Raw genomic sequence first — 15,510 nt, 5'->3', positions numbered from 1 at the left:
GCCTTGGCGTTCTGTGGATATTTGGGTTTCTGGCATTTTAATTATACACGTTTCCACTGCTATCTAAAAGAGTATTCCTCTGAAACCTGTTGTAAGCTAAAATGGCATAAAGTGAAATTACCTTATGACATATCTTGCTAACAGGTATAAAATGAGATAAAACAGGTGCTCACAGTTCAGAGCAATGGTTCGTTACCTGAAATGCTAAATGCAGTTCCCAGGAAAGGAGCTTGGCAACACCATTCCCACAGCCTAGACATGCTACCTCTATAATGGCTCTGCAAGACAGCTGTTTTTCCCCCTTTTCCTTTTTTTGGTTAAAGTAGACTCAGCAGTGGGTGCCTGAGTGTTAGAATCTGAAATATGCATACAGATGAGCAAGTACCAGGAAAAGTTTGCTTAGTCAAAGAACTTACTGAGCCATTGTGGTCTTGCTCAGTTGTGTCAGTCTGGGTCTCACCCATGGACTGTTGCCTGCCAAGCTCCTCCGTCCAAGGGATTTTCTAGGCAAGAATACGAGTGGGTTGCCATTTCCGGATCCAGGGATCGAACCCATGCCCCACATTGCAGGCAGATCCACTGAGCCACCTGGGAAGCCTTAGGCAGTTCCGATAAATGGTGCCAAAGTACATTACCCTCCATGAAGGTTGTATCAACTTGTGAGTGCCCATTACCTTACAGACTCACTAAATGATACATCGTCAGACTTCAGTTTTTAGCAATAGGTGAAAAATGACAAGAATTTTTTGTTTGATTTTTGGGATTTTTTTTTTTGATGATAGGGTGGTGGTTTTTGTTTGTTTTGCTGCACTGGGTCTAGTTCCTGAACAGGGACTGAACCTGGGCCCCCTGCCTTGGGAACGAGAAGTCTTAGCCACTGCGCTACCAGGGAAATCTGTTAATCTATTAAGATTTACGAAATATGTTTTAATACTTGGTGTTGATTTGTTTGAACATTCATGCGCTGCTTATGAAAGAGATGGGCAAAATATTCAAGAGAGCAACATAGAACCTTGAAATAATCACAAATATGCAAAAAAAAGTCATGTGGAGAAAGTGTTACCTCATTTTGATTTTATTTATATATATATAATGTGATTGATTATAAAAATCGCCACAAGAAATTTTTATGTACATTAAAGGCAGTGTGAGTTTTTCCTTTTTTGGTCTCCAGAGCTCTTTATGGTCTTAAATTATTAGCAATAAGAGTTTTCTGTTCGTGAGTTATGTCTGTTAATAATGTACCATATTAGGACCAAATATTTGTATTTAAATGACAGACCATTCCATGTTAATGCAATATTTTTGTGAAAAATAATTTCCAAAACAAAAATGGCATTGTTTCATGGTTGTGTAAATTTCTTAACTTATGGCTTTGTAGAAGATCCCTGGTTTCTCATGCATACTTCTACATTCAGTCTGTTGCTGTGTCAAATATGTCCTGCAGCCTCTGGACACTTCGTTTTACACTCACCAGAAAATAAATGTGAAGACAGTGTCTTAGTAGCATCATGGCAAATGGCTTTCACTTCACAGATTCATTTTAAAATCTCAGGGACACCAAGGATTCCCAAATCATACTTAGTACCACTCTACTAGCCCTTCTGCGAGGTTCCAGATTCTTTGATATTTTGTTTTTGTTTTTTTTTTAATACATTTTTTGCCACTCTGCACAGCATGTGGGATTTTGGTTCCTTCCTTGACAAGGGATGAACTCAACGCGCCTTGCAATGGAAGCTCAGAGTCTTAACCACTGGACCAGCAGCAAAGTCCCCTGTATTCCCATCTCTGCGATGTCCTCCCTTTCCGTCCATCTGCTTCCTGTAGCTCTGGTGCATCTGTGCAATATCTGTGCAATGCTTAGGGCAGGACTGCTTGTAGAGAACAAGGCTGAGAACCCTGTGTCTGAGATCCTGCTTCCTTAGCATCCGAATACCTCTTGTTTAGGTTTTTTGTCGCTGCTGTAATAAGTTACCACAAAGTCTGTGACTTAAGTACCTTCTCTTAGAGTTCTGGAGGTCAGAAGTCCAAAACCAGTTTCAGTGGGCTAATGTCAAGCCTATGGTAGTGAGTGTCCATCCATCTCCCGTGACGGGATCCCTTCCTCCCAGGTGCTCCAGTCCAGATTCTTGTGTCGCATCACCTTCCTCTGATCCTCGATCTCGTAAAAAACCAGTGTAATTACATCCTAATTGGAAAATCCAGGGTATCTCCTTGTGAAGATGGTTTCTCCACTCACAATACTTCTGACACCAAAATGTGTGGATTTTCCCACACCGAGCAATTCTCCAGTTCTCTGCAGATACCAGCTGAATGTCCTGCAGTCCCGCTCTGACACTCAACTCCTTGGAATTAGCATGGACCCGAAGCGTCAGTCCCACAAGACTGCTCCTCACGTCAGATGCCAATCACAAGTACTGGGTCCCTGGGTCACCCACACATCTGTTTGAGCTACAAATAGACGATTCTTACAAATCCATCCTCAGCTTTGATAGTTTGCTCTAATGGCTCTCAGAACTCAGAGGAACACTTCACTTCCATTCACCAGTTTGCGATGAAAGTTACAACTCAGGAACAGCCAAATGGAAGCCATAAATGGAGCAAGGTAAGGGTGGTGCTGGGAGCACTGTACCCTCTCTGGGTATACTATTTCCAGCACCTCTTGATGTGTTCGTCAATCAAGAAGCTCATTAAATCTTATTCAAGAGTTTTATATAGAGCTTGATCACTAGCACTACCACTACTTCCCTGCATTTCCTTAAGTCTGGGTTGGGCTGAAATTTCCAGCCTTCTAATCCCTTGGTCTTTCTGGTGACCATCCCTATCCTGAGGCTGAGGTCTGACCCTAAGTCAACTCATTAACTTAGGTGTGGTCAAAAAGGGGCTTCCTTGGTGGCTCAGACCGTAAAGAATCCACCTGCAACGTGGGAGACCTGGGGTCAATCCCTGGGTTGGGGAGATCCCCTGGAGAAGGAAATGGCTGCCCACTCCAAGTATTCTGGCCTGGAGAATTCCATGGACAGAGGAGGCTGGCAGGCCCTAGTCCATGGCGTCACAAGAGTAATCAAAAAGAGATCCTTACAAATAACAAAAGATACTCCCATCTCAGGAAATTGCATGAGCTTTAGGAGCCCTGTGCCAGGGACCCAGGACAAAGACCAAATATATTTTTGTGTTACACTGCTTTCCGTATCTTGATATCTTTCTTCAAAAAACATTTATTTATTTGGTTGCATTGTGTCTTAGTTGCAGCGCATGGGATCTTTCCGGTGTAGGCTTCTGCTTGGGGCTCGTGGGCCCCTACATGGGAAGGTGGATTCTTAACCACTGGACCACCAGAGATGTCCCTCAAGATCTTTAACTTAATCACATCTGGGTCTTCCCCAGCAGTCCAGTGGTTAGGAGAAGTCCCTGCTTCCACTGCAGGGATGGCAGGTTTGATCCCTGGTCAGGGAACTAAGATCCTGCAAGCAAAACACTTAATCACATCTGCCAAGTACCCTATGCCATATAAAGTAATATGCATGAGGTTGAGGGATTAAGACAGGACCCTCTTTGGGACCATTGTGTACCTGCATCAAGCACCAAGCTCTGGTTCCGTGGGTTTGGGGAGGATTCCTACTCTAGTCCAGGGCCTGATTACCACCTTCAGCAACCCTAAGTGTTGAACACACCCCAGTGCTATGCTCTATGTATGTAATTCAAAATAAAAACAGTATCAAAATGAGGAAAGGCAGCTGTGTTCTGAATTTCCCATAGATTGTACAAGTATAAAATTGGAACTTCTTGGGCAAAGAAAGTATGGACTACTTCACTCAAAAACTGTTCATTAATACAGGTCAATTGAAAATGGTATAGAGGTTCAAGTTGTAGCTTTAGAGATCCAATGGACTTGGATTTGAATCCTAACTTTGCTGCTATTCATTTACCTTTCAGGTAATCAATGCAATCCTAATGACAAAAGCTATTGTCCTGACTTATGTGCCAAGCAGTTAAAGTATATACTTTTTTTTTTAGAATTGTATTTTAAATTATTTATCTTATTATTTTTTGGTTGCGCTGGGTCTTTGTTGCTGCACACAGGGTTTCTCTAGTTGTGGTGTGGTGACTTCTCTTGTTGTGGAGCATGGGCTCTGGGGTGCTCAAGTTTTCAGTAGCTGCAGCATGCGGGTTTAGTAGCTGTGGCATGTGGGATCTTCCCGGAACCAGGAATCGAACCTTTGTCCCCTGCATTGGCGAGAGAGTTCCTATCCACTGTACCATCAGGGAAGTACTAGAATTATTTTATTGTGGTTGGTAAATTATATATAACAAAACATATCATTTTAACACTTTAAATATACAGTTCAGTGGCACTAAGAATTTAATATATTTAATATATTGGGCTTCCTTGGTGGTTCAGACAGTAAAGAATCCACCTGCAATGCTGGAGATCTGAGTTTGATCCCTGGGTTGGGAAGATCCTCTGGAAGAGGGCATGGCAACCCACTCCAGTATTCTTGCCTGGATAATCCTCATGAACAGAGGAACCTGGTGGGCTACAGTCCATGAGGTCTCAGAGTCGGACACGACTGAGTGACTAAGCATAGTACAACACAGCACATTTAATATATATTTGTATATGTATTAATATATAGGTATTTGATTAACTATGTAAATATTTAACATATATTTTAAAATGTATTTAAGGTATACAGTCTAACAAGGGCATCTAAATTTTTATTAATAACTATTTAATTGCAGTTAAAATAGGTGGGCTTCCCAGGTGGCACTAATGGTGAAGGACCTGCCTGCCAATGCAGGATTTGTAAGAGATTCAGGTTCGATCCCTAGGTCAGGAAGATCTCCTGAAGGAGGAAATGGTAACCTACTCCAATATTCCTGCCTGGAGAATCCCATGGACAGGGGAGCCTGGTGGGCTACAGTCCATGGGGTCACAAAGAGCTGGACACGACTGACGTGGCCTAGCACAAAACAGGTACTACTGAGAAAGTATAGCGTGCAAAGAGATTGAGAAACAGGAGGACTTGTCATGTTTGCGGGAGTCAAGGAATTTCTCCTTGAGGTAGCTGAGACCTGAAGGATGAATAGGAGTTTGCCGAGTGAAACAGGTGGGAAGTACAGCCTAGGCCAGGGACTAGCCTGTGCAAAGACCCAGAGCAGGAACAACTTTACAAGCGCTAAAGAACCGGGAAGAAGCCAGGGTAACTTTTTTCGATCAAGATTGGCACTGGCCTAAGGAGAGTAAGTCCTGAGTTCTCCTCACAAGGAAAAAACTTCTTTTTCTTTTATTTGTATTTGGGATGAACGGATGTTCGATAAACTCGTTGTGATAATCACTTCATGATGAAAGTCAAATCTCTATGCTGTACGCCTTAAACTTACACAGCTGTGTGCTCTGCCTAGTTGCTCAGTTGTGTCCGACTTTGTGGCCCTATGGACTGTAGCCCACCAGGCTCCCCTGACCTTGGGATTTTCCAGGCCAGAATATTGGAATGGGTTGCCATGCCCTCCTCCAGGGGATCTTCCCAACCCAAGGATCGAATCCAGGTCTCCTGCATTGCAGGCAGATTCTTTACCCTCTGAGCCAGCAAAGAAGCCCCAACTTATGTCAATTAGATCTTAAAAAAAAAAGAAAAAACTTGAGCAAAAACACCCTGGACAAAAAAACCCCTTAGGGGAACCTTCCTCATTTCTCAGATCAGGTCCCTGGCCTTCTCCTCCCCTTTGGAATTATTTGTTTCAAGTCATTTTCCCATTCTAAGCTGGAGTGAGGAAAGCTGCTCTTCTAGAGGGGAGGAGGGCCAACCTAACACTTGGCCGGCACTGGAACACTGAATGAAAAGATAAGAGCGCTTGCCTTTTTTCTTGTGCGAACTCTAGGACTGTGCCTTTTGTCCACGTTTCCTTTGTGGGGACTAGCTTTTTAAAATTGGAGGATAATTGTTTTACAATGTTGTGTTGATTTCTGCTGGATAACAACGTGAATCAGCTATATGTGTACACATATCCCCTCCCTATTGAATAAGGCCTCTGGTATCCACAAGGGGGCGAGAGAGGATGTGGCATCTTTTGGAACTCCAAGGTGCCGGATTCCTCCAATGACAATTGCACTTCCTGATGCTTTTCATCAACGTAGAGGCTCTTCCCTTAGTAACCATAATTAAGGGGGCTCTAAGGAGAATTTCTCCCTCTGTATTTTCAAATATCCTTTTCTTTCAAATTCTTTTCTCCGATGCCTCATAGACCCACCTATGAGCTGAAGGAATTTTCCTTAAAATAAATTACAAAAAAAAGAAAACACGGCCGACCATATCATTTGGAAAAAAGATTTTGAGTAGGTGTGTGTGTTTCCTCTTTGAGACTGTGATTAGTGAGATGGAAATAATCAATCTCCCCCACAGATTCTGTCAATGTGTGTGCATGTATTTATGTAGCAGATGTAGGCATGTGTTTTTCCCTTGGTGTTTTGAAAGGCCTTAAAAATTAACATGGCTGCTTTGTTTAAAGCTATTTCAAGCTCTATTAAGGCTTATCAAGGACCACTTATCTCCACCCTACAGTTGCATTTTTGTGGGCCCGGTAAGGATTACAGACTCAATTTTAGACAGTCAGCTGGTGCAGGTAATCCAGCAAAAGAGAGAGCTATTGCAAAATCCCAGAGGGGCCCCAGCTCGAGCCCAGGCCAGTGAACACCATGTCAGCAGCTGGGGCAGCAGGGAGGCAGTCTCTACCAACAAGCTCGCCTCTCTTGGGGAGATGCCTCCCAGGGAAAACTGAAGTCCAATCTACTCATGGCTTTTCTTCCTTCTTGCTCATGCTTCTTTGCTTCCAACAGAGGGTGGTCCAGACAACACCTTCTCCTGCTCCTTTTCCTATCCCAAGCACCCATTCTCAAACAGAAGAGTGGAGAGGACAATTCCAAAGAAAATAAGTCATAAATCATAAACCTTTCCTTTCCATATGATTCCATGAATGGCTGTTTCCTGTATGCATGGTGTGTGTGTGTGTGTGTGTGTGTGTGTGTGTGTGATCTTAACTAAATTTGGATTCTCTGTATCCAGGCTTCTAGCATAGAATTCTTTTGAGCAAAAAAAAAAAAAAAAAAAAAAAAAAAAAAAAAAAAAAAAAAAAAAAAAAAAAAAAAAAGAATTCTTTTGAGCAGGGACTTTTTTCATCTTGCTAATCTGTTCTAGAGATCCAGTAAATGGTCTCTTTTTCCATAGGGGCTTCTATAAATATTAATTCATCAGCTGCCTCTTTCATGGTACGGTGGCAGCCATGCAGTCCAGTGACTAATTAATTACTGTTGCTAAAATATTAAATAACTATTCATTATGCAGTCTAAAGACTTTCAGCTGTGGATATGTGCTGTTTTCATTCATTGAAGTGAAGGGCAATACAGACTGTCCCAAACCTAGGATGGTTCGACTTACAGATTTTTCAAATTTACAGTGGTGGAAAATGGATATAGTTGATTTTGTGCAACTATAGACTAATGTAAGTGTTCTGAGCACCTTGAAGGTGGTGTAAGCTAAGCTATGAAGTTCGGTGAGACTTTCTATTTTTTATATTTTCAACTTACAATGGGCTTATCAGGACATAACCCCATCATAGGTCAAGAAAGATCTGTAATTCCTGGGTATCTTGACTCCTTATCTTGAAATATAAACGATATGAGGAGGAGAATTATTTTGAGCCACACAAGAAGGCTATTTAGATTCCAAAACCTGAGCATTCAAAAATCGTGATGCCAGACACAATTGAAATGTCCTTTGACAGAGGAATGGATAAAGAAGATGTGGTACATATATACAATGGAATATTACTCAGCCATCAAAAAGAATGAAGTAATGCCATTTGCCGCAACATGGATAGACCTAGAGATTGTCATACTGAATGAAGTAAGTCAGACAGAGAAGGTGAAATACTATATGACATCCCTTATATGTGGAATCTAAAAAGAAATGATACAAATGAAACTACTAGCAAAACAGAAAGAGACTCACAGACTTAGAGAATGAACTTATGGTTGCTGGGTTGAAGGGATGGTTGGGGAGTTTGGGATGGACATGTACACATTGCTGTATTTAAAATGGGTAACCAACAAGAACCGATGGCATAGCACTAGGAACTCTGCTCAAATGTTATGTGGCAGCCTGGATGGGAGGGGGTTTGGTATATGTATGGTTGAGTCCCTTTGCTCTTTCACCTGAAACTATCACAACATTCTTAATTGGCTATACACCAATACAAAAGAAAACGTTTTTAAAAAAGAAAGCTGGATTATAGAATCAAACAAACCTAGGTTCGCATCTGAGATTTGATGTTTGCTGTCTGTGAGATATTGATTAAAGCATCCGACTGAGCCTTGGTTTCCTAGCTGAAAATGGGGTTAATAATATCTCCATTCTGTATACCTCCCAGGATTTGACACTTGCTAGGAGCTTAACACATGCATGAGGGATAAATATCCTGAAAATGCAATTAACAATCGTTGTAAGGCACATGAGAGTGTTGTAACAGTGCAGTGCATGTGAATTGCTTACTTGGGAGGGAGGCAGAAGAGAATGGAGCCAGCCAGGGATTCAAATCTCAATTCTGCCAATTTCTAGGTGGGTGCAAGTCACTTAATCCTGAGCTTCAGTTCCTTGTAAAATGCAAATATTAATGAATACTCAGAAGGATAGTATGACAGATATATGAGTGGAGGCACCTCCATTCCTAGATGTTCAATAGATTTTTTTTGCTTTTATCAAAAGTAATGCAAGCTTGAGAAAGAAAATTTGGAAAACATTGCAAAGCACAAACCACCCATCTCCCAGTCAATGCACTGCTGTAAATGTAGTGTATCTCCTGTAAATGCACTGCTGAAATTTACCAAAATATTATCAGACATGATATCTTCGCTGTCTTTTCTTCTACATCTACAGTCATGCATGCATGTAATTTTAAAAATGCAGTCTTAGAGCAAACACAGTTAAATTTCAAAATTTCTTCACTATTTTAGCTTGATTTTTTTCCATTTACCAATACATCATCAACATTCACTTGTATTAATATTCTTCATAAGCATTATTCTGAATGGCATCATAATATTCCATGTTTCAGATATACCATTGTAATAGTTAACCAGTCTCACATTGTTGGGTATTTAATCTGACTATAATTTTTCCTCTTATAAACAATACTGAGCTGCACATCCCTGTGTGTTCATCCTGGACTGTGAGTCTGATAATTTCCTTCAGACAACTTCCCCAAAGTTGAATTGCTGGATCAAAAAGTATGCTCTTTAATGCTCTCATTCATTCTTTCTTTATGAAAACTTTTATTTTTTAAAATTTTTATTTATTTATTTGAAAACTATTTTTTAGAGCAGTTTTAGGTTCACAAAAAAACTGAGGATGCAGAAATTTCAGACATACTCTCTGCTCCCATGCTTCCATAATCTCTCCCATTTTCACATGCCCCACCATGTGATACATTTGTCACAACTGATGAACCGAACTGACACATCATAACACTTAAAGTCCATATTTTACATTGTGGCTCCCTCTTGGTGTAGTATATTCTATGATTTTGAAAAAATGCATAATTTCATGTATACATCATTATTGTATTATACAGACTACTATTCACTGCCCTAAAAATTTCTGTGCTCTGCCTTTCTACATCCCTTCCTTTCTGCATCCACTAGCTACCAAAGATCTTTTTATCATCTCCATAGTCTAGACTTTTCCAAAATGTGATATAGTTGGAATCATACAGTGTATTGTCTTCTCATGGCTTGATAGTAATTTCTTCTTTGTGCTGAATAATATTCCATTGTCCAGATATGCCACAGTTTATCTATCCATTCACCTCCTGAAGGGCATCTTGGTTTTGGCAATTATGAATAAAGCTGCTATAAACTTCCCTATGCAGGTTTTTTAAATTTTAAATTTATTTTAATTGGAGGATAATTGCTTTACAATATTATATTGGTTTCTGCCTTACACCAACATGAATCAGCGATAGGTATACATATTTCCCCTCCCTCTTGAATCTCCCTTTTACATCCCACCCTTCTAGATTGTCACAGCGCAGCTGATCTGGGCTCCCTGCCTCATACGGCAAGTTTCCACTGGCTATCTAATTTTACATATGGCAATGTATACATTTCAGTGCTACTTTCTCAATTTTTCCCTTCCTCTCCCTCCGCCACTGTGTCCACAGGTTGTTCTCTATGTCTGTGTCTTCACTGCTGCCCTTCAAATAGGTTCATCAGTACCATTTTTCTAGATTTCATATATATGTGTTAACACACAATACTTGTTTTTCTAATTTACTTCACTGTGTGTAATAGGCTCTAGGTTCATCCACCTCATTAGAACTGACTCAAATGCATTCCTTTTTATGGGGTCAGTAATATTCCATCTATGTACCACAACTTCTTTATCCATTCATGAACGGAGGGACATCTAGGCCTGTGCAGGTATTTTGGTGGACATATGTATTCAAGTCCTTTGATACCAAAGAGTGCTTTATTTTTTTTTAGAGTATAAAAGCGATACAAAGATAACCTTACGTCAGCCATTCCAGGCTAGTCCTGCTCTGTGCGGCGATTCACATTAACAATTAGTACTAAGTCTCCCACATATTTTTCTCTAAACACATAGTTCTTTCCTTTCTTCTTTTAATAAAAGTGGGATGGCTGGCATATTTTTAAGGTGGATGTCAATCAGTGTTGAATAGTGATGGAATATAAGAATAATTTTAGCTCCCTCTTGGAGCATTTATTAAGGGCCAGACACCAGACATTGTGACCGGTGCTTTATTTCACCAGATTTTGAGTGCTTATTGGGTACAAGAATTCGTAGTGAATATGTAGCACCTACTGTGCATTTCGACCAAGTGCTTATGAACAAATGTGCAGCACCTACTGTGAGCCATATTTTTGCAGGTATCTTATTTAAACGTGCAAGCAGCCTGTGAACTTCCATGTGTCTGCCCAGGTGCCCACAGTGGGACTCTGGCCAGAAAGACAGGGGTGCACACATGAGCAGAGTGGAGAAGAGTAGAGGAAGGCTGCCCTCTTCTCTTGGAGCAACGCAGACGTAGGGCGCCCTGGAAGTGTAAAGGACGTGGGAGGTCACTCTGAGGGCAAGATGCAGAAAAGGGCTAGGCGGAGGTCCAGCCAACCTGGCTGTCCCCGGGCCTTCGACAGGTGGGCGGGACCAGGCGAGTGGGCGGGGCCGGTATTGTCCGCTCCGCGGGGCATGCCGGGAGCCTCCGCCTCCAACATGGCGCCTCACTGACAGTTGGCTGCCGAGCGGCAGAGGCGGATCCTGTTCCTCAGGGCGGCGGCAGCGGCGGTGGCGGCGGGGCCGGGGTCTCCGGGGCCAGGGGTGGGAGGATGGCAGCTCGGACCTCCTAGGGCGGAGCTGCACGGGCGAGGCGGCGAGTGGGGCGCTGCAGCGGGCGCGGCGGCTGCTGCCATGGACTGGTGAACTCGGCGGCTCCTGCTCGCATCTCGCCGAGCCGAGCGGCTGCTCCTCACAGCCAACCCCTCAGCCGGGGCCATGGGCTCGTCGGCGGCCGCGGCGGCTGCGGCGGCTGCGGCCGCAGACTCGGCGCAGTGGCTCTCGGTGAAGGAGGAGACCATCTTCCTGCACGACGGGCTGATCCGGGTCACCGACCTGGCCGAGCTGCCCAGCGAGATCCTCGGGGCCCCGGAGGCCGCCGACACCGACCTAGAGGTGAGCGAGGCTGCCCCCTGGCCTCCGCCATCAGATTAGCCCACCCGGCCCGCACCCCTGGGGTCGGGCCTTCTTTCCGCTTCACCCCGGACCCCGAGGGCCCCAGAAGGCTGCCCCGGCAGGTGTGTGTGTGGGGGGGGGGGGGCGGCGCTGGGCAGGCAGGTGCGGGCCGCGCCGCTGTTCTGCAGACCACCCGGGGCCTCAGGCCCTCGGGGGGTTCATTTGTGGTTTCATTTTGAACATTCCGACTCCCAACATTTTATTAGACCATCACCCGGCCCGGCCTTCACGCCCCAGAGGAGCCGCCGCCGCCTCCCGGGCCCTATTTCCCCTCCCCCACGGGCCCCTCGAACGCACTTTCAGGGCACACCCAGGCTGCTTAGCTTTGGGGTCTTTTTAATTTTAACGCTTTACATCTCCCCCCGTGTTGTCATTCCCCAGTGCTCTGTGTGTGTGTGTGTGTGTGTGTGCGCGCGCGCTCGTGTGTGTGTTGTTTATTTTTCTCGGGGGAAGGTAGTGGCAGCTGCCAGTCGGTGATGGGCATTCCAGCAACTACTGTGTGTCCTGCCGGGGATTGACACGGGGCCTTTGTCAGGGAAGCAAGCTGGATGTGTGGACAGCGAAGGGGTATGCTGCGGCGGTCCTCAATGCGCTCTCCGCAAGGGTCTTGAACGTTTTAGGCCGCGAGGCCTTCCTGTGATCGTGGGGGTCGAGGAGAAGCCCAGGCTTAGGAGCCGTGCATGGCAGGTGCAAAAGCAAATCTCAGCAGTTGTGCCGCTGGGTTTGGGGACAGAAGGAAACCAAATATGCTGGGTGGATGAGAACTTTGCACCGACTTCACTTGGTTCCCGTGTTTGCCCCGGGGTGGGAGCTCCGGCAGGATCGGTTGGTCCAGGCACTGCCCCCCCGCCCCCCCCCCCCCGCCCCCTCCACTTTGCGGGATGACATTTTGACGTGTAGGAAGCATCCGGTGGCACGAAATTCTTATTGTCGCAAGGACTCTCAGGGGTAGGGCGCAGAGAGGCTGGCCTGTCTGTTGGCTATAAACGGAATGTGAGGAATCTTTTTGTGTTTTGCGGTTTTGTAGGCACTTTGGCTTTCAACACAACGAACATTTATAGAAATGGATTAAACCCCATTACTGTGTGTTTCTGGAAAGGGCAGTGACGGGATCCCGTTGGCGTAGACATTTGGATGTGTCTGAGATGGGAATACCGTCTTCTGTATTTTTGTGTCTGGATTCGAGGTTGAGGTTGCAGCATTTCCACTGTGAACTCCTAATGACTTATTTTACAGTCTAGCCACCAAAAGAAGGCATCTGCAAATTGATAGGGAATTCCTAACATGGAATTAGAGGTTTATCATGTCTCATTTGGGCCTTTTCTGTAAAAAGCAAGGTGTGTCTGAGTGTCTTATCTGCTTGAAAGCTCAAGGGGCATTATGCTATGATGGTGGAATCTTTGGTTTTAATTGGCTCTCTTTGTAGGTGAAATGTGGAAAGCTCTTTGTTCCTCAAGACTAAGTTCACAGACCCAAAATTTTTATATGTATGTAGTTTATTTATTTTTAGGATTAAAAAGTGTAGCCTCCGTTAAAAATATGTGAAGTTGGCTTTCCTAAGATGTTTACTGTATACATGTACTGAGTATTTGTCAAGTATTTCCACAGAAGAATGATTTTTAAAGAAAGAACCTCTCTAGCCTGGAAGTTTTTTTTTTAAACTCTTAAACATTTTTTTGTTGTCTGACCTCTCAGACACCAATATGTGTATGGGTGATAAACACTTCTGACTATAGTCAGAACTTTTTTCATTTCTTTCCATGTGTGATACAGGCAACATAGTATCAGGAGAAGCAGCTAAGAATGTTTTGTTAGATTTGTGTTTTGTGTGGGTGTATTCACATTTATATATTTAATAATAATAATATTGATTAAGTATGTCATATGTGTCAAGCATTTATTAAATTCTCAAAGGGATCTTGGTTTTTTAAAAAAGGGATCCTGGTAGCTAGATATTGTTACCTGTTTTAACAGTTGAAAATATTGTATTCATGTACAAATGAGGCAAGTAAACTGCAGAGCAGATATGCAATTTGCTCAGGATCACATAACTGGAAAAGAGAGCCTGACATTAACTCAGCTCTATTTGGTCTCAAATGTACCTGCTACTAATCATGTATATATGATGTTCATGTTTGTAATTATTTTAAATTCAATAACTGGTTAAAGATAAGGTAATAAACAGATATCTTTATTTCCTTTCTAGTGACTTATTCTTTTTATTTTTGAGGAAGATTAGAGGTTCATTAACTTTTTAAAAACTAACTTTTGGAGACTTCCCTGGCAGTCAGTGGCCAGAGCTCTGCGCTCCTAATGTAGGGAACCCAGGATCAGTCCTTGGTCAGAGAACTAGCTCCCACATGCCGCAACTAAGACATGAAGCAGCTAGGTAAATAAAACAAAACAAAACACCTAACTTTTGAAATGCTGCCACCCCTATGTAGTATATTCTTCCAGGCCACACCTTCTAGTGGACACCTGGGTAAAAATAACCAATTTTTACAGGATTTTATAGTTATATAGAATCTTTCAATTTGGAATTAGAAAGATGAGACTCATAAATCATAACTGATTTATGATTGGCAACTTTCATAAGACTGCAGTAGCTGTAACAGAGTCTCAGAATTTTAGGAGGAACCTTAGAGATATTTGTTTCTCTCATTTTATTATTTAAAAAAAAATTTTAAACCAATCTCATTGTTTAAATTTGTTTTTAATTGAAGGATAATTGCTTTACAGAATTTTGTTGTTTTCTGTCAAACACCAATCTCATTTTTAAAAAATGTTATCTATTTTGGACATATCGTGTGGCTTATGGGGTCCTAGTTCTCTGACCAGGGATTGAACCGAGGCCCTCAGCTGTGAGAGCACAGAGCCCTAACCATTGCACAGGCAGGGAATTTCCTTCCCCTCATTTTAGAGAGAAGTTATCTGAGATAAGGAAAGGTTTTGGCTGGGAGCAAGCTAGTCCCTGATGCTGGGAAAGATTGAGGGCAGAAGGAGAATAGGGCATCAGAGGATGAGATGGCTGGTTGGCATCACGGATTCAATGGACATGAACTTGAGCAAACTGTTGGGAGATGGTGAGGGACAGGGAGGTCTGGCGTGCTGCAGCCCAGGGGGTCGCAAAGATTCGGATACTACTGGGCGACTGAACAACAACAACAACAACATAGCTAGTTATGGCAGGGCAAATGACTAGACCCTGGCTTTCCTGTCTTTAAATTCCAGTGTTCTTTTCATCTGTAAGTGTGGCTTAAAGTTAAATGTCAATCTGAAAAAAGAACCCATCCTGAAAAGTAGATCAGCATTAACTTAGCATTTTAATTTAAGCAGTAGCAGGGCATTTGAATTAAAAAAAATTTTCTTCCCTGTGAATTCTAAACAGAAGGGTTTTTTGTTTGTTTGTTTTTCAGTAAATAGTGTTTAATCAACAAATTCATTCAAGTGTTTGTGGAATTCAGAGGTGAGCTGAGCGGACTGTTGTGAGGTGAGCATAGCAGGGGGTAGATAAAATCCTTGTTCTTAAAAAAGCTTTTATTTTAGTGGGGGATATAGACAGTAACAATTGGAGAAGGAAATGGCAACCCACTCCAGTGTTCTTGCCTGGAGAATCCCAGGGATGGGGGAGCCTGATGGGCTGCCGTCTGTGGGGTTGCACAGAGTCGGACACGACTGAAGCGACTTAGCAGCAGCAGCAACAGCTTAGACA

At 43.1% G+C, this 15,510-nt stretch overlaps 1 protein-coding gene across 5 annotated transcripts in view; it reads left to right on the top strand.

Annotated features, from left to right (window-relative positions):
• The first annotated feature begins 11,255 nt into the window (after window positions 1–11,255).
• The window catches only part of HECTD4 (HECT domain E3 ubiquitin protein ligase 4), a 166,455-nt gene continuing 162,200 nt past the window's right edge, over window positions 11,256–15,510 (top strand). For 4 of the 5 annotated variants that reach the window (XM_043439427.1, XM_043439408.1, XM_043439398.1 and 1 more), the window contains exon 1: window positions 11,277–11,738. In XM_043439427.1, the coding sequence (XP_043295362.1) occupies window positions 11,562–11,738 (177 nt within the window). In that variant the 5' untranslated portion in view covers window positions 11,277–11,561. Of the gene's footprint in view, window positions 11,739–15,510 lie in introns of all 5 variants that reach the window. The other variant, XM_043439418.1, reaches the window with a different exon arrangement.

The sequence above is a fragment of the Cervus canadensis genome, chromosome 1 (genome assembly GCF_019320065.1).
Source record: "Cervus canadensis isolate Bull #8, Minnesota chromosome 1, ASM1932006v1, whole genome shotgun sequence".
Lineage (NCBI taxonomy): Eukaryota > Metazoa > Chordata > Mammalia > Artiodactyla > Cervidae > Cervus > Cervus canadensis.
The sequence above is the reverse complement of the archived record's forward strand: the minus strand, read 5'-3'. Positions and strand labels throughout refer to the sequence as shown.